The sequence below is a fragment of the Piliocolobus tephrosceles genome, chromosome 7 (assembly GCF_002776525.5).
Source record: "Piliocolobus tephrosceles isolate RC106 chromosome 7, ASM277652v3, whole genome shotgun sequence".
NCBI lineage: Eukaryota > Metazoa > Chordata > Mammalia > Primates > Cercopithecidae > Piliocolobus > Piliocolobus tephrosceles.
Genome location: NC_045440.1, coordinates 16158491 through 16184621, shown reverse-complemented (window position 1 = coordinate 16184621; position 26131 = coordinate 16158491). Strand labels below are relative to the sequence as shown.

Below are 26131 nucleotides of genomic sequence, written 5' to 3'. Positions count from 1 at the left end.
ACTCTGCTGTATCTTCAGAGAAAGCAGTTTCTACAGGTGCTTTCTCAAAGATCTCTCTTCTCTCAAAACATTTCAAAAAAAGCAATTACTTCTGCTGAGGGAAGAAATATAAGCACACTGAAAGCAATTCTCTGTGGTACATGTCTTACCAAGAGAAGTATGAGTACGTTATAATAAACTAGCCCAGTGACAGTGTATTTTGTAGCTTACCATATCTGGATGAAAAGAAAACAATTACTTTTCACTTCTAATTGTTAAAATTTCCATTTTAAATTAGAATGTAATGAGTGCCATCTCAGAAGTCCTGTCTTCTTATTCCATTTGTTGCACATGTCTCCATCTGCCCTGATCAATGTTATTAAATAAAATTAGGCTGGGCGCGGTGGCTCAAGCCTGTAATCCCAGCACTTTGGGAGGCCGAGACGGGCGGATCACGAGGTCAGGAGTTCGAGACCATCCTGGCTAACACGGTGAAACCCCGTCTCTACTAAGAAATACAAAAAGCTAGCCGGGCGAGGTGGCGGGCGCCTGTAGTCCCAGCTACACGGGAGGCTGAGGCAGGAGAATGGCGTAAACCCGGGAGGGGGAGCTTGCAGTGAGCTGAGATCCGGCCACTGCACTCCAGCCCGGGCGACAGAGCGAGACTCCGTCTCAAAAAAAAAATAAATAAATAAAATAAAATTAATAGTGCTGCTTACCAGTCTGATACTTTCAATGTTGATGGAAATATAAACTGGTTAGTTTCTCTGAAGGACAATTTAACATGTCTCAAAAGCTTTAAAAACGTTTATGACCTTTGAATTAAAAATTTTATGTCTAAAAATTGTTTCTAAAGAAACAAAAGTAAACAGATTATCCTCAATCATTGAAGAAGTGTTTATAATAGTGTGGAAAAGAAACCAGAATAAACACAAATATTTAACAATAGGGACTGAAAAATTAATTAATAGAAAATTGTATTCTATGACTACTTGACCTCATAGTAGCCATCAACATAACTAACTCCTTGCAGTCCTTCTTGGTCAACTCTGGCTCTGCTTTTGTACAACTTACAAATGCTGAATCACCTGGTCCCACATCCCAGTTGAAGGCCCCTGTCTATTCTCATATCAAATGACCTGGCTTTAGGCAGCAGCTACATGCTATAAACTACCTTATGTCTATCTCCAGCTGTGCCTGGAATTCGCTGAGTAACCAAATGACTACTTGACTGCTCTATGGTTGTCTAAAAGACAGTTCAATTTTAAAGTCCAAAATAAAACTCTGGGCTGGCACGGTGGCTCGAGCCCATAATCCCAGCACTTTGGGAGGCCCAGGAGGGTGCATCACTTGAGGTCAGAAGTTCAAGGCCAGCGTGGTCAACATAGGGAAACACCATCTCTACTAAAAATACAAAAACTAGCCGGGCATGGTGGCACGCACCTGTAGTCCCAGCTACTTGGGAGGCTGAGGCAGGAGAATCACTTAAACCAAGGAGGCAGAGGTTGCAGTGAGCCAAGATCGCGCCACTGCATTCCAGCCTGGGTGATAGAGTGAGCCTCTGTTTCAAACCACTGCTCCCCCCACCAAAAAAGAACTCTTCATCTCCCCCTTCTCCCAAGCCTTCTTCATTTCAGTGAATCGTATTTCCTCCCAGTCAGTTTTCTCTATCTCCCGACATTCTAACCATTAGTAGGACCTACTGATTTCCTAACTATATCCCAATTATGTATTTCTTTACACCACCCATATCTAAGCCGCTATCATTTCTCTTCTGGTCTCACTATACTCCTGACCCCCTTATAATCAATTTTCTAAAAACAAAGCAGACTTAGTTTCTCTCCTGCTTAAAACTTCAAACTTTGAGCAGAGTCCAAACTTCTAATCATGGCCTGTAATATTTTACACAATTAGCCCTTGCCTCCCTTTCAACTTAGTCTCATACAAATATCCTCCAACCATATAGGCTTTCCCTCTACTTCCTTCAACATGCGAAGCTAATTCCTACCTTAAGGCCATTGCACTGTCTGGAATGATCCTGGTTTACACTGGCTCCTTATTCATGTCTCTGCTTAAATGTTCCCTCATTAGAAGCATTCCCTGATCATCCAATATAAAACAGATACCATCATATTGCCAAATTTTAATTATGTGCCTGGCCCGTATCATTACCTGATATACAGTTAATTAAATGTCTTGTATTTACTTATGTTACTGCAGTCTGTATTCCCACTCTAGCATGCAAGCTCCATGAGAGCAAAGGCCTTGTTCACTGCTAGGTCTGCCAAACCTGGCATTAAGTAGGCATTTTATAAATATTTTGGAAGGAATGTTGTGGAACCATTAAAAAAAAAAAAAGACGGGTGGAGCAAGATGGCAGAACAGAAGCCTCTACCACTCATCTTCCCCTTTTGGAACACCAAATTTTAACAACTACACACCAAAACACCATTGTAAGAATAAAAATCAGGTGAGCAATGATGGTACCTGCTTTTAACTTCGTATTGCTGAAAGGGGCACTGAAGAGGGTAGGAAAGACCGTCTTGAATTGCTGACGACACCCCTCCCCCAACCCCAGGCAGCACTGACTGCAGCAGTGCAAGTGACTCCTTCTGCTTGAGGAGAAGAGAGCAAGGAATAAAAAGGACTTTGTGTTGCATCTTGCATACCACGTCAGCTCCAGCTACAGCAGGACAGAGGCAGAGTCGTGAGGTCCCCATTCCAGGCCCTAGCTCCAAGATGACATTTTTAGACACACTCTGGCCCAAAAGGAAATCCACTGCCTTAAAGGGAAGGACCCAGTCATGGAAGGCTTAATCTTGGCTTAATCTTAACCTGCTGACTAAAGAGGCTTTGGACCTTGAATAACTGACAGTGATACCCATGTAGTATGCCACGGGCCTTGGGTGAGACTCAGAGATGTTCTGGCTTCAGGTGAGGCCCAACGTATACTGAGCTGTGGTGGCTATGGTGAAAGATTCCTCCTGCTTGAGAAAAAGAGAGGAAAAAGGGGACTTTGGCACCTTACGTACCAGTGCAATCACAGTGGGGTAGAGCACCAGGCAGGCTCTTGGGATCCACAATTCAAGAACTTGGCACCTGCCCTGGGCCAGAGGACTGCCCTGAAGAGTGAGTCCCAGGCCTGGCAGCATTCACCACAAGCTGACTTTAAAAAGCCCTTGGGCTTTAAATGAATGTTAGCAGAACTCATGGGCCGGTGGTGGTGGTGGCAGCCACCAGGAGAGGCTCCTCTGCCTATGGAAAGCAGAGGTAAGAGTGGGAAGGGCTTTGTCTTATGGCTTTAAGGCCAGCTTAGCCACAGTAGGACAGAAAACCAGGTAGATGTCTAAGCTCAAGGACGGTATCTGTGGACCCGATGGGGACCTGGGGGAACTCACTAACCTAAAGGGAAAGACACAAACCTGGTTGGCTTCCCCACCTGCTAATGGTAGGAGCCCTAGGGCCTTGAGCGAATTTAGGCGGTAGCCAGGTAGCGGTTACAGAGGGTCTTGGGCAAGCCCCAGTGCTGTGCTGTGCTGGCTTTAGGTATGACCCAGCATAGTCCCAGGGGTAGTCACCAAAGAGGTGCCTCCATCACCCCATCTCCAGCTCCAGGCATTTCATAATAGAGATTCCACTTATTTGAGAAAAAACAAAGGAAGAGAACAAAAGTTTCCGCCTGGTAATTCAGAGAATTATTCTGGATCTTATCCAAAATCACCAAAGTGGTACACCTCTACGAGTCTGCAAAAACCACAGTGTTTTTGGGCTTGGGACCCAAGTACCTTTGAATACCTGGAAAGCTTTCCCAAGAAGAATGGCACAAACAAGCCCAGACAGTGAGGCCTACAAAAAATATCTAACTCTCAATGCCCAGACACCGACAAACATCCACAAGCATCAAGGTCATACAGAAAATCAGGACCTCAACAAGGGGACCAAATAAGGCACTAGTGGCCAATCCTGGAGAAACAGAGAGATGTGACCTTTCAGACAGAGAATTCAAAATAGCTGTTTTGAGGAAATTCAAAGAAATTCAAGATAACACAGGAAGGGAATTCAGAATTTTTTTTTTTTTTCAGACGGAGCCTTGCTCTGTCACCCAGGCTAGAGTGCAGCGGCACAAGCTTGGGTCACTGCAACCTCCACCTCCCGGGTTCAAGCGATTCTCCTGCCTCAGCCTCCTGAGTAACCATCATTATTAGGTGCGCACCACCATGTCCAGCTATTTTTTTTTTTGTATGTTGTGGTAGAGGCGGGGTTTCACTGTGTTGACTAGGCTGTTCTCAAATTCCTGACCTCAAGTAATCACCCGCCTCGGCCTCCCAAAGTGCTGGGATCACAGGTGTGAGCCACAGCACCTGGCTGGGAATTCAGAATTCTGTATTCATAGATAAATTTAATAAACAGATTGAAATAATTTAAAAGAATCAAGCAGAAATTCTAGAGCTGAAAAATGCAACTGACATGCTAAAGAATGCATCAATCTCTTAATAGAATTGATCAAGCTAAATAATTAGCTTGAAGATAGGCTCTTTGAAAACACAATTTGAGGAGACAAAAGAAAAAAAATAAAAAACAATAAAGCACACCTACAGGATCCGGAAAATAACCTCAACAGGACAAATCTAAGTTATTGGCCTTAAAGAGGGGGTAGAGAGAGACAGAGGTAGAAAGCTTAACAACGTTCAAGTACAAGAAGGTTACAGAAAACCAAGATAGTTTAATTCAAATAAGACTATCTCATGGCATTTAATAATCAAACTCCCAAACATCAAGGATAAAGGTCCTTAAAAGCTGCAAGTGAAAAGAAACAAACAACATATAACAGGGTTCCACTATATCTGACAGTAGACTTGTCACTAGAATCCTTACAGGTCAGGAGACAGTGTCCTGACATATTTCAAGTGCTGAAGGAAGAAAACTTTTACCCTAGAATAGTATATCCAGAAAAAATATCCTTCAAACATGAAGGAGAAATACCTTCCCAGACAAAAGCTGAGGGATTTCATCAACACCAGACTTGTCTGACAAGAAATACTAAACACCTTGTTTGCATCTAAAAGAAGACATTAATGAGCAAAAAGATATCATGTGAAGGTACAAAACTCACCGGTAACAGAAAGTACACAGAATATTATAGCACTGTAATTGTGGTGTGTAAACTACTCTTAAGTGGAAAGACAAAATGATGATCAATATAAAATCAAATACACATATATCAATATAAAATATATATTATCAACATAAAACCAATCAAAAATAGTCCTACAACTTTTCAAGACATAGTACAATAAGATATAAAGAGAAACAACAAAAAGTTAAAAAGCAGGGGAACAAAGTTAACATTTACAGGAGTTTTCATTTTGTTAGCTTGTTTGTTTATGCAGTCAGTGTTATCATCAGTTTAAAATACTGGGTTAAATAAGACAGTATTTGCTATCCTCATGGTAACCTCAAATCCAAAAGAATATATGTAACAGACATGAAAACAATAATGCATGTTAAAAAACAAGAAAAGCCTGAGCAAACCAAACCCAAAATAGAAGAAATAAAGATCAAAGCAGAAATAAATGAAATTGAAATAAAGAAAACACAAAAGAGCAACGAAACAAAAAGTTGGTATTTTAAAAGATACATAAAATTGGCAAACCATTAACCAGACTAAGAAATAAAAGATAAAAACCCTAAATAATATCAGAGATGAAAAAGGAGACATTACAACCAATACCTCGGAATTCAACAATACATTAAAAAGACGATCCATCATGACCAAGTGGGATTTATCCCAGGGATGCAAGGATGGTTCAACATAGGTAAATCAATCAATGTAATATATCTTATCAACAGAATGAAGGACAAAACCCATATGATCATTTTAACTGATGCTGAATAACCATTTGATAAAATTCAACATCCTTTCCTGATAAAAGCCCTCAAAAAACTGGGTATAGAAGAAACATACCTCAACATACTAGAAGCCATATACAACAGACCCACAGCTAGTATCATTCAAAATGGGTAAAAACTAAAACCCATTCCTTTATGATCTGGAACACAATAGGGATGCCCACTTTCACCACTGTTATTCAACATAGTCCTGCAAGTCCTAGCTAGAGTAATCAGACAAGAGAAAAAAATAAAGGGAATCCAAATTGGAAAGGAAGAATCAAATTATCCTTGTTTATGATATATATAATCTTATACTTGGAAAAGCCTAAAGACTCCACAAGAATACTATTAGAACCGATCAACAAATTCAGTAAAGTTGCAGCATATAAAGTCAACACACAAAAATCAGTAGCATTTCCATATGCCAACAGTAATCTCATTTACAACAGACACAAATAAAATTAAATATCTAAGAATTAACCAAATAAGTGAAAGATCTCTACAATGAAAACTATAAAACACTGATGAAAAAAATTTAAAAAGACATAAAAATGTAAAGATATTCCATGTTCATGGATTGGAAAAATCAATATTCTTAAAATGTCTCGGAAAAGGAACAGCTCCAGCCTCCAGCTCCCAGCGTGAGCGACACAGAAGACGGGTGATTTCTGCATTTTCAATTGAGGTACCAGGTTCATCTCACTAGGGCATGTCGGACAGTTGGCCCTGGTCCGTGGGTGCAGCCCAACCAGCGGGAGCTGAAGCAGGGCAAGGCATCGCCTCACCTGGGAAGCGCAAGGGATAAGTGAATTCCTTTTCCTATCCAAAGGAAATTGAGACACACCACACCTGGAAAATCGGGTAACTCCCACCAGAATACTGTGCTTTACCAAGGGTCTTAACAAACGGCACACCAGGAGATTATATCCCACACCTGGCCCAGAGGATCCCACACCCATGGAGCCTCCCTCATTGGTAGCACAGCAGTCTGACATCTAACTGCAAGGCGGCAGTGAGGCTGGGGGAGGGGCGCCCGCCATTGCTGAGGCTTAAGTAGGTAAACAAAGCCACCGGGAAGCTCAAATTAGGTGGAGCCCACTGCAGCTCAAGGAGGCCGGCCTGCCTCTGTAGACTCCTCCTCTAGGGACAGGGCATAGCTAAACAAAAAGCAGCAGAAACCTTGGCAGAGGTAAATGCCCCTGTCTGACAGCTTTGAAGACAGCAGTGGATCTCCCAGCACGGAGGTTGAGATCTGAGAACGGACAGACTGCCTGCTCAAGTGGGTCCCTGACCCCTGAGTAGCCTAATTGGGAGACATCCCCCACTAGGTGCAGACCGACACCTCACACCTCACACGGCAGGGTACACCCCTGAGATGAAGCTTCCGGGGCAACAATCAGACAGCAACACTCACTGTTCAGCAACATTTTATCTTCTGCAGCCTCTGCTGCTGACACTCAGGCAAACAGGGTCTGGAGTAGACCTCAAGCAAACGCCAACAGACCTACAGCTGAGGGTCCTAACTGTTAGAAGGAAAACTAACAAACAGAAAGCACACCCACACCAAAAACCCATCAGTACATCACCATCATCAAAGACCAAAGGCAGATAAAACCACAAAGATGGGGAAAAAGCAGGGCAGAAAAGCTGGAAATTCAAAAAATCAGAGCGCATCTCCCCCGCCAAAGGAATGCAGCTCATTGCCAGCAATGGAACAAAGCTGGAGGGAGAATGACTTTGACAAGTGGAGAGAAGGAGGCTTCAATCAATCAAACTTCTCAGACCTAAAGGAGGAAATAGGTAACCAGCGCAAAGAAACTAAACACCTTGAAAAAAGAATGGATGAATGGATAACTAGAATAATCAATGCAGAGAAGACCTTAAAAGAACTGATAGAGATGAAAACCATAACACGAGAACTACGTGACAAATGCACAAGCTTCAATAACCGACTCAATTAACTGGAAGAAAGAGTATCAGTGATTGAAGATCAAATGAATGAAATGAAGCGAGAAGTGTAGAGAAAAAAGAGTAAAAAGAAATGAACAAAGCCTCCAAGAAATATGGGATTATGTGCAAAGACCAAATCTACTTCTGATTGGTGTGCCTGAAAGTGATGGGGAAAATGGAACCAAGTTGGAAAACACTCTGCAGGATATCATCCAGGAGAACTTCCCCAACCTAGAAAGGCAGGCCAACATTCAAATTCAGGAAATACAGAGAACACCACAAAGATACTCCCCGAGAAGAGCAAATCCAAGACACATAATTGTCAGATTCACCAAAGTTGAAATGAAGGAAAAAATGTTAAGGGCAGCCAGAGAGAAATGTCAGGTTACACAAAAAGGGAAGCCCATCAGACTAACAGCAGATCTCTTGGCAGAAACTCTCCAAGCCAGAAGAGAGTGGGGGCCAATATTCAACATTCTTAAAGAAAAGAATTTTCAACCCACAATTTCACATCCAGCCAAATTAAGTATCATAAGTGAAGGAGAAATAAAATCCTTTACAGACAAGCAAATGCTTATAGAGATTTTGTCACCACCAGGCCTGCCCTATAAGAGATCCTGAAGGAAGCACTAAACATGGAAAGGAACAACAGGTACCAGCCATTGCAAAAACATGTCAAAATGTAAAGTCAATCGATGCTAGGAAGAAACTGCATCAACTAGCGAGCAAAATAACCAGCTAATATAACGGCAGGATCAAGTTCACATATAACAGTATTAACCTTAAATGTGAATGGACTAAATGGTCCAATTAAAAGACACAGACAGGCAAATTGGATAAAGAGTCAAGACCCATCAGTTTGCTGTATTCAAGAGACCCATCTCACATGCAGAGACATACATAGGCTCAGAATAAAGGGATGGAGGAAGACCTACCAAGCAAATGGAAAACAAAAAAAGGCAGGGGTTGCAATTCTAGTCTCTGATAAAACAGACTTTAAACCAACAAAGATCAAAAGAGACAAAGGCGGCCATTACATAATGGTAAAGGGATCAATTCAACAAGAGCTAACTATACTAAATACATATGCACCCAGTATGGGAGCACCCAGTTTCATAAAGCAAGTCCTTAGAGACTTACAAAGAGACTTAGACTCCCACACAATAATAATGGGAGATTTTAACACCCCACTGTCAACATTAGATAGATCAACGAGACAGAAAGTTCACAAGGATATCCAGGAATTGAACTCAACTCTGCACCAAGCGGACCTAATAGACATCTACAGAACTCTCCACCCCAAATCAACAGAATATACATTCTTCTCAGCACTACATCACACTTATTCCAAAACTGACCACATAGTTGGAAGCAAAGCACTCCTCAGCAAATGTAAAACAACAGAAATTATCACAAACTGTCTCTCAGACCACAGTGCAATCAAACTAGAACTCAGGACTAAGAAACTCAATCAAAACCGCTCAACTACATGGAAACTGAACAACCTGCTCCTGAATGACTACTGGGTACATAACGAAATGAAGGCAGAAATAAAGATGTTCTTTGAAACCAATGAGAACAAAGATACAACATACCAGAATCTCTGGGACACATTTAAAGCAGTGTGTAGAGGGAAATTTATTCCTTAAGGATCTAGAACTAGAAATACCATTTGACCCAGCCATCCCATTACTGGGGATATACCCAAAGGATTGTAAGTCATGCTGCTATAAAGACACATGCATACGTACGTTTACTGCGGCACTATTCACGATAGCAAAGACTTGGAATCAACCCAAATGTCCAAAAGTGACAGACTGGATTAAGAAAATGTGGCACATATACACCATGGAATACTATGCAGCCATAAAAAAGGATGAGTTCATGTCCTTTGTAGGGACATGGATGCAGCTGGAAACCATCATTCTCGGCAAACTATTGCAAGAACAGAAAACCAAATACCGCATGTTCTCACTCACAGGTGGGAACTGAACAATGAGATCACTTGGATACAGGAAGGGGATCATTACACACTGGGTCCTATTGTGGGGAGGGGGTGGGGGAAGGGATAGCATTAGGAGATATACCTAATGTAAATGACGAGTTAATAGGTGCAGCACACCAACATGGCACATGTATACATATGTAACAAACCTGCACGCTGTGCACATGTACCCTAGAACTTAAAGTATAAAAAAAAAAGTCTATACTCCCCAAAGCAATCTACAGATTCAATGCAATTGTGATCAAAATACCAATGACATTCTTCACAGAATTAGAAAAAAGAATCCTAAAATTTATATAGAACCACAAAAAAAGCTCAGAATAGCCAAAGCAATCCTGAGCAAAAAGAACAAAACTGAAGAATCACGTTACCTGCCTTCAAATTATACTACAGAGTTATAGTAACCAAAACAGCATGGTACTGGCATAAAAACAACAGACACATAGACCGATAGAACAGAGAACTCAGAAACAAATCCACATACCTACAATAAACTCATTTTCAACAAAGGTGCCAAGAACATACACTGGGGAAAAGACAGTCTCTTCACAATAAATGGTGTTGGGATAACTGGATATCCTTAAGCAAAGAATGAAACTAGACCTCTATCTCTCACCATATACAAAAGTCAAATCAAAATGGATTAAAGACGTAAATCTAAGACCTCATACTATGAAACTACTATATGAAAACAGTGGGGAAACTCTGCAGGACATTGGTCTAGGCAAAACTTTCTTGAGCAATATCCCACAAGCACTGGCAACCAAAGCAAAAGTAGACAAACAGGATCACATCAAGTTAAAAAGCTTCTGCACAACAAAAGAAACAACGAAGTGAAAAGCCAACCCACAGAATGAGAGAAAATATGTGCAAACCATCCATCTGACGAGGGATTAATAACCAGCATTATATAAAGAGTTCAAACAACTCTATAGGAAAAAATCTAATAATCTAATTAAAAAATGTGCAAAAGATCTGAATACACATTTCTCAAAAGTTGACATACAAATGGCAAACAGGCATATAAAAGGTGCTCAACATGATCACAGAAATGAAAAATCAAAACTACAACGAGAAATCATCTCACCTCCGTTAAAATGGCACTTATCCCCAAGACAGGTAATAACAAATGCTGGTGAGGATGTGGAGAAAAGGAAACTCTCATATACTGCTGGTGGGAATGTAAATTAGTACAACCCCTCTGAAGAACAGTTTGGAAGTTGCTCAAGAAACTAAAAATAGAGCTACAGCTACCATATGATCCAGCAATCCCACTGCTGGGTATATACAGAAAAGAAAGGACATCAGTGTATTAAAGGGGTATCTGCACACCCATGTTGGTTGCAGTACTGTTCACAACAACCAAGATTTGGAAGCAACCCAAGTGTCCATCAACAGATGAACGGATAAAGAAAATGTGGTACATACACACAATGGAGTATTATTCAGTCATAAAAAATAATGAGACCTTGTCATCCGCAACAACGTGGATGGAACTGGAGGTCATTATGTTAAGTGAAGTTAGCCAGGCACAGAAAGACAAACTTCTTTCTGTTTGTCTTTGTTCTCACTTGTGGGAGCTAAAAATTAAAACAATTTAACTCATGGAGATGAAGTGTACAAGGATGGTTACCAGAGGCTATGAAGGGCAGTAGGGAATAGGGGAGATGGTTAATGGGTACAAAAAGTAGAACGAATGAATAAGATGCATTATTTAATAGCACAACAGGGTGACTACAGTCAATAATTTATACATTTTAAAATAACCAAAAGAGTATTACTGGATTGTTTGCAACACAAAGGTTAAATGCCTGAAGGGATGGACACCCCATTTACCATGATGTGATTATTACATATTACATGCCTATATCAAACTATTTCACATACCCCATAAATATATACATCTACTACTCACAAAAATAAAAAATAAAATAAAATTAAAATAAAGGTAATAAATCCTGAAAAAATGCAGTAGAAAAATAATGATCTAGAAAAAAGTTTATGGTACAGTAAATGAAAAAAGCAGAATATGCACATGTGTACAAAATATTACTAACAGGTTTACAGAATGTTGGTATGGCAAGCAAAAAGTTGGTAGGGTAAAAAAATTATGGGTGGTAGTTTTTTTTTTCTTTTGTTTACCTATACCATTGAACTTTATCACAATAAGGTCTTTTGTACAAATTAAAAAACAAAACACAAAGTTTTGTTTATTTTTTAAAATAACTGCTTACCTTCAAAAAGGGAATGACTTCTTTCATAATTGCTTTAATTTGCCGGTCCAGCTGCTGAGTATCAATTCTAGGACATGGGACAGTAGAAACTTCACTTACAGGTTGTTGTGAACTATGATTTTCAATAATGGGAGTTTCTAATTTTTAAAAAGAAAATGATACATTAGCATAACAAAGCCTATTATGTATACATATATGTCTTAATGTTGAAATTTAAAGAATATTAAATTTTGATATTATGCTAATACAAAGAAACATGTTTGTACTTTTAGCACCCCTATCAATTAAAAGAAAGTAGTAAGAAAACCACTATTAGATATCACATATTTAAAATTTTTATATAGAATTAGTACTTCTAATCAATAAAACATATACCTTCTAAATCAAGTAACTGAAATCACAAAAATTCTAGAAGATAGCACTGGAAAAATCCTTCTAGACACTGACTTAGGCAAAGACGTCATGACCAATAACCCAAAAGCAAATGCAGTAAAAACAAAGATAAACAGATGGAGCTTAAATTAAAAAGTTTCTGCACAGCAAAAGAAATAATCATCTGAGTAAACAGACAACCCACAGAGTATGAGAAAGTCTTTGTAAACTATGCATCTGACAAAGGACTAATACCCACAATCTACAAAGAACTCAAATCAGCAAAAAAAAGAAAAGAAAAAAAGAAAATCCCATCAAAAATTGGGCTAAGGCCAGGTGTGGTGGCTCACAACTGTAATCCCAGCACACTGGGAGGCCAAGGTGGGTGGATCACTTGAGACCAGGAGTTTAAGACCAGCCTGGACAATATGCTGAAATCCCATCTCTACTAAAAAATACAAAACTTAGCTGGGCTTGGTGGCACATGCCTATAATCCCCGCTACTTGGGAGGCTGAGGCATGGTTGAGCCTGGCAGGCAGAAGATACAGTGAGCTGAGGTTGTGCCACTGCACTCCAGCCTAGGCAACAGAGCAAGACTGTGCTCAAATTAAAAAAAAAAAAAAATAGTAGTAGTAGTAATAGTAGGCTAAGGATATAGACAATTCTCAAAAGAAGATACAGAAATGGCCATCAAACATATGAAAAAATGCTCAACATTACTAATTATCAGGGAAATGAAAATCAAAGCACAAACTACAATGTGATACCATACTACTCCTGCAAGAATGGCCATAATTTAAAAATAAAAAAATAATAGATGTTTAGTGTCGATGTGGTAAAAAGGGAACACTTCCACACTGCTGGTGGGCATGTAAACTAGTACAACCACTACGGAAAACAGTATGAAGATCTACCATTTGATCCAGCAATCCCACTGCTAGGTATCTGCTGAGAAGACAAGAAGTCATTATATGAAAAAGATACTTGCATGTGCATGTTTATAGCAGCACAATCCGCAGTTGCAAAATATGGAACCAGTTCAAATGCCCATCAATCAACGTGTGGATAAAGAAAATGTGGTATATGTATGTATGTGTAGATATATACATATATTTATTTATACACCACAGCATACTACTTAACCATAAAAAAGAACAAAGTAATGGCATTCACAGCTATCTGGATAGAGTTGGAAACCATTAATCTAACTGATGTAACTCAGGATTGGAAAACCAAACATTGCACATACTTACTCATAAGTAGTAGCTAAGCTATGAGGATGCAAAGGCATAAGCAGGATACAATGGACTTTGGGGTTTCAGGGGAAAGGGTAGGAAGCGGATGAGGGATAAAAGACCACACACTGGTTACAGTGTATACTGCTCAGGTGATGGGTGCACCAAAATCTCAGAAATCACCACTAAAGAACTTATTCATGTAACCAAACACCACCTGTTCCCCCCAAAACCTACTGAAAACAAAAATATATACCTTCTAAATTATTAACTGTAGTACTTGCACCAGCACCATCTTCAGCCTCCATAATCCTGCAGGTGCATCTCATATTTGAGTTACTTTCAGCCTCAGTCTTCATGCGCTCATATTCCCTCATTCTGGCTAATGCTTGATCTAAGTGAATCACGGTGTTACCTATATTTGGAACAAAAATATTTTCTGAGTATGTAAAAGTGAACTTTTTCATATACTCCTCAAAATGCATTAATAAAAAAAATGTCCAAACAAAACGAAGGAAAATTAGCTTCAACAAGTTCTACACACTACACTACTTGAGTACTTCATATACATTATCAAATTTATTTAATCCTTAGAATAATCCTATAAAGTAGATGACATTACTTTCATTTGCAGAAAACTTAAGTGACTTGCTCAAGGTTTCACAAACAGTTCAATGTAGGAACGGGACTTTAAACTTAGTTATCAAATTCTGAAGCCCATATTTATTTCACTACATTTTGCTGTTTCATTTAAACAATACAAGTAAATTCCAAAATGTCATGCAAATTCTGATGAAAACAATGCAACCTAAAACAAGCAAATTAGGTAAGAAAAAGGCCTATCAATGAAATTTCCCAATTCTACGTCTACTTCAGACACAGCTAGTGGTGCAGGGTTGTAAGAAAAAAAAAAAATCAATAAATGAAAGAAAATACATAGGAGTCAAAGTATTCTGGCAACTCAGAAAGGGAGGGACAACCTAAGGGAAGAGGGTTGGCCAGGCATACAGTAATTTTTCTCTGTAATGGGATGAACTCAATGCAGACCCAAATAAGCATTTACTTAGAAGTCAGCTAAGGCTCAGTCCTCAATAATTATAATAAGCAAAAGGAACACTTTTGTTTGGGCAAACAGCAGAAATGTAATGACAGGGCAAGGCTAAGCTGTTTTCTTTATAGTGGAAAAATACGTTTGAAATAATCTAAATCTTCTCCTCATCACGTGAACAAACACTAGGGTAACAGACATTTACATTATTTTATGAACTAAGTGCCCCGGATGGCAGAATGACTGAATTCTCAGGTATCTTTTGATTGGCCACAGTCTAGAAATGTATCAAGTATCTATACATTTTTCTTTTCCTTAAATTTCCTTTCCAAGTCTAGGACTCGAGTTTTGCCTCCTTTGGGGTCTGGCAACCCTCTAAACCTCTTTTGTTTTACAGCTGATGGAAGAGGAAAAAAAAACAAAACAAAACCAACCATGTGTTATGCCTGAGAGTTACTTGAGGTTTTTACTACAGGTTATTTAAGAAATTTGACTGCTTACCTCAAATTACAAACTTAACATTTTTATTAAAAATATCATTAGATGACGACTGCATTGTTCCCATGAATTAACTAGATGACCTTAAACGATGACCTTTCCTTTAAGGAAAAGGCAATTAACATTTTCTGAACTCAAGCAAGTTCCATTATATTTTCACAAAAACATAGCAAGGTAGGTAAGATTCCCATTTCCTTAGTATATGCAGAGAGTCAAAAATGTTGGATGATTTGTCCACAGGGTTAAGAGTCAGAAGATTTTAGATTTTAGACTGACAGTTAATTAAGTCCATATTCTTTCAACCACACACACTTCACCTTTCTAGACTTTTGTTTCCCTATCAATGCAATTCAAAGACTGGACCAGATAAACTTAAAGTTGTTTTTAAGATTATAAAAAACCCTGCTTACCTAGATCATCTGTTGCAAAAGGCTCAAAATTTGATGATACAGACAGGACACTAGCATTATCAGCATCATTCTGCTCACTTATTTTATGTGTTTCTCTTTCAAAGTTCTTCTCAAAAGTTTCCTAAGTTACAGTGAAACAAACAAACAAAAATCACTAGTACTTCTTTTAAGAATTTCATATTAAGGATTTAACAGAGATAACTAAGTATTTACATAAAATTGTACACCTAAAAGATATTCATAAGTTTCCTCAGTATTCTGTCCAAACAAGATGATAATATAACCAAAGTTATTAAATATTGAATACAGAGTCACAGAGAACAGTAATATAAGTAGCCTTGCAGAGTATTTGTTATTATATAGATAAACATATACAAAGACAGCTACTGATTAAATTCTAATTTGGCAAAGTTAACATTTTTAATTATTTCTATACTCTCAGGGACATTCTCCTATCTCCAAACGCTAACAATGTCTGGTAGCTTACTCTACCTGACTGTCTCACATCTCTAGAAAAAAATATCACAACATCATTTGCATTTTTTAAAATAAACTTTATTGAAATATAATTTGTATATAATGCACTCACTTTAAAAGTACAGTTTGATGAGTTTTGACAAATGTGTACACTCACGTAACCAGATTCCCTAAAGATAAAGACCATTTCCATTGGCCCACGATGTTTCTTCACACCCCTCTACAGTCAGTCTCCACCACACCCTACTCATGATTTCTATCACTGTAGATCAGTTCTGCTGATTGTAGAACTTCATACAAATGGAACCAGCCAGTATACACTCTTCATTGTCTGACTTCTTTCACTTAGTATGTTTCTGAAATGATTCCATGCTGTGTGTTTCAGAAGTCCATTATTTTTTAATGGCTGCATATATTCCACTGTATAGAAATACCACAGTTTGTTTATCCATTTATCTCTTGATGCTTCAGTTTGAGGCTATCATGACTAAAGATGCTATGAACATTAACGTACAGTGTTTTTGTGACACATATTTTCATTTCTCTTGGATGAATACCTAGAAGAGAAATTGCTGGGTCACATGCCACGTTTATGTTTATATTAGGAAACTGCCAAACTGCTTTCCAAGCAGTTGTGCAATTTTACATTCTCATAAGGACTGTGAGGGTTCCAACTGTTCCACATTCTCACCAACACTTCTTATTGTCAATCTTTTCATTTTAGCCATTCTCGATGTGAAGTGGTATTTTCTGTGGCTTTAATTTGCATATTAGCCATTCATATATCTTCTTTCATTAAGTGCCTGTTCAAATCTCTTGCCCAGTTTTTACTGAGCTGTCTTACAAGTGAGTTGTAAGCTTTATATAGTTTAGATACCAGACAGTTGTCAGATGTACATACTGGAATTATTTTCCCATAACAGTATCTTTTGAAAAGCACAAAATTCCTATTTTTGTCAAGTCTAATTTATTAATTTCTTCTTTTATAGTTAGTGCTTTCTGTGCCCTAAGAAAACCTGGCCTATGTCAAGGTCATAATTTTCTCCCATTTTCTTTTAAAAGTTTTAATAGTGTTGGCTTTTACAGGACTTTCAGTCATTTCAAATTAATTTTGTTTATAGTGTGATAGTGGCAGGGTGTCTCACTTATATTTTGATTATGACATTTTACAGTTGTGTTCTTTCCCTTAACTACTGATTTTTTTAAAGTTTCCTATCTTCAATTATGAAATCAAAGATTCGTCCCTGATTAAAGGAAATTTGGACATTAAGGAACATATTTTAGAAATAGGGAAACCATTTTTTTACTTCTTCAAGTAAGACTTGAAGACAGATGTGCTTTTACCATTTTAATATCATGAGCAGGAGACACAAAGTGTGTTCTTCCTAAACCTCAATGTCTCCACTCCATCCTCCTTGACTTACAACTCCCAGATACCTAGTTTCACTTTCATTTCTCTCTTCCCTGGGCAAGACAGGTATCTCTCACACATCTTAAGATATCTTTGTCAAAGCTTCAAAAATGGAGCTCAAGAAGCATAGAAGCATCTAGAGAATGAGGCTCTAAATCTGCCCAATACAAAAAACACCACATGGCTATTTAAATAAAATTTAAAATTTAGCTCCTCAGTCATAATAGCTATACTTCAAGTACTTGCTAGCATGTGGCTAATGACTACAGTATTAGAAAATGCAGACATAAAATAATTCCATCACTATAGAAAGTTCTACTGGACACTGCTGCTTCAGATCTGTGAGTGTCAACACTGGATGCTGTGGTGCTGCTGATTAAACAGCATTAGTAAAGGGAAGATGTTGACCTTAATGCTGAGTTTGTTTTGGAAGAAATATCAAAGAACTGATTTACTTAATTAAAAGTAATACCAAATACAATTACTATCCCAAGTCCTTACTTGTCAAGTAGTACAGTATCTTTAAATTTCATTTAACTTTAAAACCTTCTTAGGCTAACTTTATCCTAAATTGTAGCTCAACTTTCAAAATGTGCTATCAATGGTGCAAACCAGTGTGCTCCAATCTCTTAAAATAAATCAAAGTAATGCTGCCTGTATGAAACTTAAATAAAAGTGGAATTAACCCAAAGACTGGAATTAAGGATATAAAATTATTGAAAAATATGTCTAGGAATGGAGACTGTTCATTCTCTCTCAAGTTGTTTCAATGCCCAATAAACCTTAATATAATTTAACATCTGTTTTTTATGTATTCAAGCAGATCGCATTTCATTTCCAACAAAAAGGAATACACAATTTTCAACTAGTTGTAATAACAATCCAAAGGAGCAAACACTTAAACACTACTTCACATTTCACATTGCAAAGTTAATTAAAACCATGTAGTTTTTAGACACAGGTTTATGTTATAGTACTAAAGAAGTTAGAGTCCAGTGGCAAAACATTTTAAACACAAAAGATGAGCTAGGGAACTATTATTTTAAACATGAGAATTTAAAGAGCAAAAATTCAGAAAAACTCAGAAAATTACTGTATCTGAAGAGGCAAGACAATCCTTTGAGGAAACACTGTCTTCAGAAAAAATTTACTATTAACACTTCAACAAAAAGCAGAAACAGTAACTTCCAACTCTCTACCTATAGCCAATATTTGCTAATCAACTATGGAACTCTTACCCACATAACTCCAGTTGCTAGAGGTGTCATAAAAAAAGGAACGCTATCCCACGACCACATATAATATTTTACAATAAAAGCAAGGCCTGAACCTTGAAATAGGTGATTCCCAAACACCTAGCATATTATCTCCTCAGTATACTAGCAGTTTTCTCACTGTCATTCAATCAATGATGTGCTAAATGCTATTTGGAGGACACAGCTTACTAAATTTAGACCATTCTCCCCCAGCACTCTTCTCCATTTCCAGGTCCTTTTTATTCTATTCAAAATTTTCTCCATCAATTAGAATACATTAAATCACAAGTTTTTTCCTGGAAGACTTTCTTTTGTCTAGGCTTTTTTTTTTTTTTTTTTAACCCAAAGACCTGATTTATCCTGTATTTATTCATTCAAGGGTTTTTACTATAATCTGATTGCTGTCTGTTTTACTGAGTATCTTAAATAAATACAACATACATTTGTAAATGTCTTTTAAGAGTCAGCCTCTATATTGGGTAATAATGACATAAATATGGCTATCTTAGACCTCATAATCATACATACATAATTTTTGGTGTCTGCTACCATATTTTGATTGCATATCATATAACTTGCCCTCAAAATAAAATAACACATTATACCCAGGTTTTTAAAAAAGCTGAAAAACAAGTATATTAGGTCTACCTACAATTTGACAATAACCTATTTAACTTTGATTTGCTGCATGCTAAAATTATATCTACAGTTCACTAATCATTATCAGCTTACATCATCAGTAGTAGCAAGGCTCTCACTAGGAGTAAGTTCTGAGTTTGACGCTATCCAAGTACCAGAGTTTACTGACTTTACATTTTCTCCTTTTTCATGGCTCTCAGAAATATGTCTGGATACTATGTCCTAAATAAGAAAATAAGATCATTATTTACATAAAACATACATGCTTAATCATTTATATCACAGATTCAAAGGTTCAAGCAGATGGAAGGAAAAATGTATTGTTTCTACCCTCACAGGTTAAGTGTGAAGAAGAAGTAGACAAAACACTGAAAAGGTACTCAAAAAAATACTTTAATGCTACTCAAGCTATACAAAAATTTTAAACAAAATGTCAAGAAAGCACATAGAGAACAGATCAAAATTCACATGGTACATGCTTCAGTCTAAGAAAGCAACCAGATGTAATCATGAAGAAGGTGATAATAGGGTAGGAAAAATTATGTTAGGTACCAGATACCTGCAATGCATATAAAGCCCTCTGTCTCAAGTAGTCTGTATTAAGTAGCTGAAGCTCATGGAAGAGTTCAATAAGAAAATGTGGACGAGATTCATTTTGAGAAATTAACGTAGCTACTTCAGAATAAATAGTATCTCGCAAAGCTTCAAACATGGAAAAATCACTCCCAGTTTCTGGAATACATAAAAGACCAGAAAGTTAATATTGATGAAATACCTTCATGACAACTTTTATTAGCTAACATCATTACTCTCAGCTTTAAATTACCTAAAAATTCTATTTTAGACAATTCTATTTTCAGAGCTTTTAAAGTAGAAAAGAAGCTTAATATTACCAAGATAAATAAAATCTTAAGATATCAAGATATGTATTTTATACTAAAAATAAAATGTTAATGCATGAATAACATTACCTAGCATTATTAAGAATCATATTTATTTCTGGTCATGTAAAATATACAGAAAATATTATACATTTTATGGGAAACATCAGTGAAAATCTTTCAACACTTAGAAATAAGCTAAGTGGTCATTTCTTTTCTGCTTTTGCTAATATGAACTTCATTACAGAAAAGGAAGTTTGTATATTTTAATGTTAAAAAGAATAAACTGAATGTTGCCAATGAAAGCTACTAGATTAAGGTCTATCAAATATAGTCTAATTATCAAATCTCATACATCACAAAGAAAAGCGCTATGCTGATGAGTAACCAAATTTGTAACCTAACATAATAGGTCAATTTCACCACTGTGTCTTATTTACATACTCAGTGTATATTGGAGCACGCAAGTAACCCAACTGAAGTTTTCAGTTTCACAGAATCTAGGCATCACTCTATTATTTAGCTACAATTTGGCTATAGTTACTTGTTGATAACACAAAATTATCACACTCAAAGGTATCCAGTTATACCCTTAATTTTAAGAGGGCAAATTAGGAACTGTTCCCATTTTGAGTTGTCTGTGGAATAAAACATCTCAAAGTAGTTCCAGCTATCAAATTCTGTAAACTCTAGTTCAACAAAAGAACCACAAATAGCTAGTAAAATATTCAAGTTCTGCAAAAATCAATGATAAGTTTCTAAGAAAGAGAATTTAAAATATTGAGTATTTTAATATATTGTGCTTTCAAATAAGTATATATACAAGATTATAAAAACTCATCTTTGTGAGAGGGATAAAAAAATGCAAAAAGAATGTGTTCTAACAGAAAAATGTTCCACTACTCGGCTAATAATATCTTCGGGTCTCCATTTCCAAAGCATAAAATAATAACATAACTAATATAAGGTATTAATAGAAAATAATTATATATAACAAATATGCAATTTCCCTATTTTGCCTCAGTTACAGGTATAAAATGAAGTGATACACTAAGTTCTCGTAATAGTTTTAAAGTATGAACTGTTACAAAAATGACACTTATTATAATAAGCAGGAACCAAAACTATCTCCGTAAGAAATCTCTACTAACGGGAAAAATCCAGGTAAAAAGAATTTGATATGCAAACTTTCAACTTGTATACTATATTGCAGTTTAATCATACTTAATTTAAAAAATTCATTTCAAAGCCACAAGAACTGTTTAATGACATATTTAATACCTCTGTATGTGACAAAATTATCAATCTAAATTGCATATTAAAAATTAAATTATTCTCAAATAATGAATATGCCAAAGACAAGCTTCATTCCCCCACCACTTCTGCAGTCAAGAGGTGGAAAGTTTATGCCAGTTTCTCCTCCTGAAATGAAATTGATTAGCTTTGGCTGGAAAAATCCCTAATCTTAATCAGGTTTCTCTAATTCCATCCTGTTTTTATATCCTATTTTCAGAGTTCTTTCTTTTCAAAGTGCTACTGATATATTCAGCTTTGTCAGTTATGAGTCCTTGTTTTATATCTTTAGTTTCCCCTAAAGGTTCCATTCAAACTGGCTTTTACATTTCATTCATGTAAAGCTGCAGGAGGAGTTAAAAAAAAAATTTACATCTCTAAATCATAAAGAACCATATTTAATGAGAATACTTATATTAAAGACTAAAATAGTATTTGGGAAACTTTGTAATTTCCATGATCTTTATTTATCACGGTCTTTGCATGTAATAAATACTTGTTTTGTTTGATGACTTATTTTTCTAAGATGTTGACTGAAAAGCAAAAATAAACTATAAAACTGTATTTCTAGTTCTAAGAAATATTAATGCTTTGAAGAAGTACAAAATAACCTCAAATGAAGTACTAAACCATAAAAAAGGTTTCTATTACCCTTATGAATGTGTTAGGTTATATACACTAACAGAATATGAAAACAAAAGCAGCCAATTTTACCAAGAATTATAAATGAAAGGCTTCAGAATTTTATGAATATAAATTATCTTTTACAATAGTCACATAACATATATACTCTAAGCTAAATCTAAAAAAGAAAAAAATCAGAATAAAACTTTTAGGACCAATGGGAAAAAATTAACAAAAGTGGACACCAAAACTACGCAGATTGTTACCTGGTGGTTCATTGCATGCATTTCTGTTAGACTGCTGTAGTATTCTCCTAGCATGTGCTGTAGGAAAGGGCAGACATAAGGATGAACATAAAATGTGTATGAGTAGTAAAGACAGGGTCTATAACATGAATAAGTGAATGAAAAAAAGAAATAAGCAAATTTCTTTAAAATTGTTTGCCTGAACTAAGGCTTATGCTCTACTTAAAAATAATCTCAAGGAGAAAAATCTCAAAAGGTTTGCTATAAACCTATATTAAGGCAACTTATGATGACTATCATAATAAACTTCTATCATTCATTTTTAGAAGCATACACATCAAGGTGAACCTCCCCACAACACCCACAGGAGAAGAGGACTGCGTAATTTAATACTAGCAGTCATATTATGCTATACTCTAATAATCATATGTTATGAGTAGAGTTACAAAAAGTAACATGCCTTACATGCTATAAAGAATTTTAGGTTAATGATTAAAACTAAAAATAAATCTTTTCAGGGCTGGGTGCAGTGGCTCACGCCTGTAATCCCAACACTTTGGGAAGCCAAGGCGTGATCACGAGATCAGGAGATTGAGACCATCCTGGCTAACACAGTAAAACCCTGTCTCTACTAAAAATACAAGAAATTGGCCAGGCGTGGTGGCACGTGCCTGTAGTCCCAGCTATTCGGGAGGCTGAGACAAGAGAATTGCTTGAACCCGGGAGGCAGAGACTGTACTGAGCTGAGGTCGCACCACTGCACTCCAGCCTGGGTGACAGAGCGAGACTCCATCTCAAAAATTTTTTTTTAAAAATCTTTTCAGAATGTAAATATGTAAACTTGTACATATTTATACTATTCAAACATTTTTAAATTCACCAAAATTCAGTCATTATATTTCTCTAAGTAACAGTAATAGGGCCTGAAGTATATGTCCAATTAAGACTTTCAGTTTAGTGTCCTCCTTCGACCTCTACTTGACTGTTTATTTTTTGAAGATATCACTATTTGGTAGAGAGAATAAAAGGAGATGAAAATTAAAATTTTACTAAAATTCTGGGTTCAGGAGAATAGGATTGATATTTTTTCAGAAAGGAACACAGACTTAACAGAAGCCCAGCTTCTAAGTTCAGCTTTACCACTTCCTAGCAATGTGAGCTTAAGAAATTCGTTTCAAAATGCAAACAATTGTGATGTTTCTTTTCTGATTACAAAATGGTAAACGCTCATGAGTTTAAAGATGATAAAACCACTATTAACATTTTGATGCATTTTCTTCCAGCCTTTTTGCATTCAAATTTTTGTATATACATAGTTGAGATCATACTGTTGAGACAATGCTAAATCTTAATTTCTTTTTTGTTCCCCCTTTGGTTTTCTCAGGTTGGATTACCACAAGTACAATTACTGGATTAAAGGCATGACTTTTTGAAACTTTCCAGAAAAGCTGTACCAGTTTATATTACTGAGCCTTTATGAGTACTGAAAAACAAAACAAAAAGTGCCCTCTCTTTGACCATGTTTCCTCTGAAAAATGGAAATAAAACCAACTCAGCATTATGCGGCTCAAATGAGATTTGTTGGTAATTTGAAAATAATGGAGCATGGCATGAAAGAAAGCTGCCATTATCATTTTTAAGCTAAAAACGCATACATTTTATACTAATGCCAATGAAAGCTACTAGATTAAGATCTACCCAGTATAGTCTAATGTCATGTTATTGCCTCTCTCTCTCCATATTTCTTTGGGATAGTCTTTACAAATTAGGAAACTACTGGTGCTTACTTAAGTATTATCTGCCGCCAAGGGACTCAAAAAGTGACAAACAGGGAAATGCTCTAATAATGTGATTAAGGTAACAAAATAGGTTTATACAAGCTACAAGGAAAACAGGAGAAAGGGGAAACTATCCCAGCTTGGATTAGAATGGAGTTCCAGAATTAAAATTGTATTAAGAGTCCGCAGAGAAATGAACTTACAAAAAAGGTAGAAAGGACTTGAGATAGAAAAATAGCTACCGAGGCAAGAAAGAATGTGATAGCTATACAAAAACTTCAGTTCAGTGCCACACAAAGAAAAAAGTGCAAGGCAGAGGGTGTTGAGAAGTGAGTCTGGAAAGGCAGGAAGGAATCAAATCCCTGATGGCCATGTATGTTCTGTGAAGGCATTCAGACTTTATCCTGTAGGCACAGTGAGCCAAAAGATTGAAGCAGGGGATGACATGATTTCATATCTAATTCTTAATCAGATAAGATATTCAGAATTTGAAATGAGGAGTTCCACAACTGTAACTATCCTTTGTTTAGAATTTTATTAAAATGTGTTCAAAACTATTAAACAGTATAACAAAAAATATTTTCAGTTTCTATTTGTCAGTATCAAGGAATGTGCACTATAATTTCCACTATAAAACCTTCCACATGATAGATATGTGTGATACACCAATTTTAAAACCTGCTTTATTACAGCTTTTCAAATCTAAGCTGAAAACCTCCTTGTATTAATGCAAACCAAAAAAGAACATACCTGAAGATATTTCTGTAGACCTATTACATTTTATTATTTTTTCCAGTTGCTCATGATTCTTTCTGCTGAATACTTTTGCTTGAACAGGCTCTTCAGTCTGGGCTGAATGTCTGTTCCTACTTTTGCAAGGTTCACATGTGCTAGACATACTGGCACTTTCATACCCTTGAGTAAAAAAAGTGACAACTGTTATCAGTTGCAACTAACTCACACTAAAAGGGAAATCGGTTTCCACAGTCAAACAGTACAGGTAACTCAATTTAGAATGCTAGGAAGGCCTGGTATAAATAGGACACAAAACAGTAAATATATTTTGGAGGTATCTTTGCAATACCCTTTGGAAGCATGGGGTAACAGTAATAAATCTAACCTTCACTGTTCTTTGATACTCATCCTAATGAGTATATTCCAATTCAAAGTATATGGCAGACCTTAAATGACCCCAAATCTCTACCAGAATTCCAAGTTAGCAATTTTTAATATTAGGAAACATAAGAATTACATCCGATATATACAAATATCCATTATAGAGGGAGAGTAGTCAAATACGTTTGCCTTTCTTACTGTATCTTTTATGTGACATGACTTAAGAGGTCTTACCCACCAATAGGTTATACATATATTCTACAAAATTTACAAGTTTTAAAAATATTTTGGTATATACACAAGGTAAAAATTCCTTTTTTTTTTTTTTGTTCCACATGGATAGGTGGCTATACCTACCCTCTTTCCACTGAATTAAAATATACATCGGTCAATATACTAAATTCCAATATTTGGGGTTTTATTTTTGGACATTTTATCTGTTCAACTCAGCTATTCCAATGCCATTTTCATTGATTTAGAAACACAAGTTATACAGTATGATCAAATATCTGCTAAGACAACTCCTACTACCTTCACTTTTTTCTTGACTATTTTGGGGCACCTGTCCTTCCATATAAGCTTTGAAGTTTTTATTTTTTTTTTTTCAACTTTGAAAACAATCTCTGGGGACTCAAAATGGAATCAAATTAAAAGTATGTATTCATCTGAGGAGAACTGGAATTTAATCATCTTACGCATTTCCATCTTTTCCATCTTAAGAACATGGTTATGTTTTTACATTTGTTCAATCTTTCTGATGTTCTTCAAAAATACTTTACAGCTTTAT

General features: G+C 36.5%; 1 protein-coding gene across 39 annotated transcripts in view; it reads right to left on the bottom strand.

Annotated features, from left to right (window-relative positions):
• Positions 1-26131, bottom strand: part of PCM1 (pericentriolar material 1) — a 108997-nt gene that overhangs the window by 26862 nt on the left and 56004 nt on the right. For 16 of the 39 annotated variants that reach the window (XR_003309365.2, XR_003309364.2, XM_026453924.2 and 13 more), the window contains 7 exons: positions 24979-25143; positions 22472-22528; positions 19967-20139; positions 19501-19629; positions 15625-15745; positions 13925-14083; positions 12061-12197 (listed from right to left, as the gene is read on the bottom strand). Coding sequence is in view for 37 of the 39 variants with exons in the window: in XM_026453924.2 (XP_026309709.1) it covers positions 12061-12197; positions 13925-14083; positions 15625-15745; positions 19501-19629; positions 19967-20139; positions 22472-22528; positions 24979-25143 (941 nt within the window). In the remaining 2 variants the exon portion in view is untranslated. Of the gene's footprint in view, positions 1-12060; positions 12198-13924; positions 14084-15624; positions 15746-16151; positions 16659-19500; positions 19630-19966; positions 20140-22471; positions 22529-24978; positions 25144-26131 lie in introns of those variants that run through there. The other 23 variants (XM_026453944.2, XM_026453946.2, XM_026453945.2 and 20 more) reach the window with 6 other exon arrangements.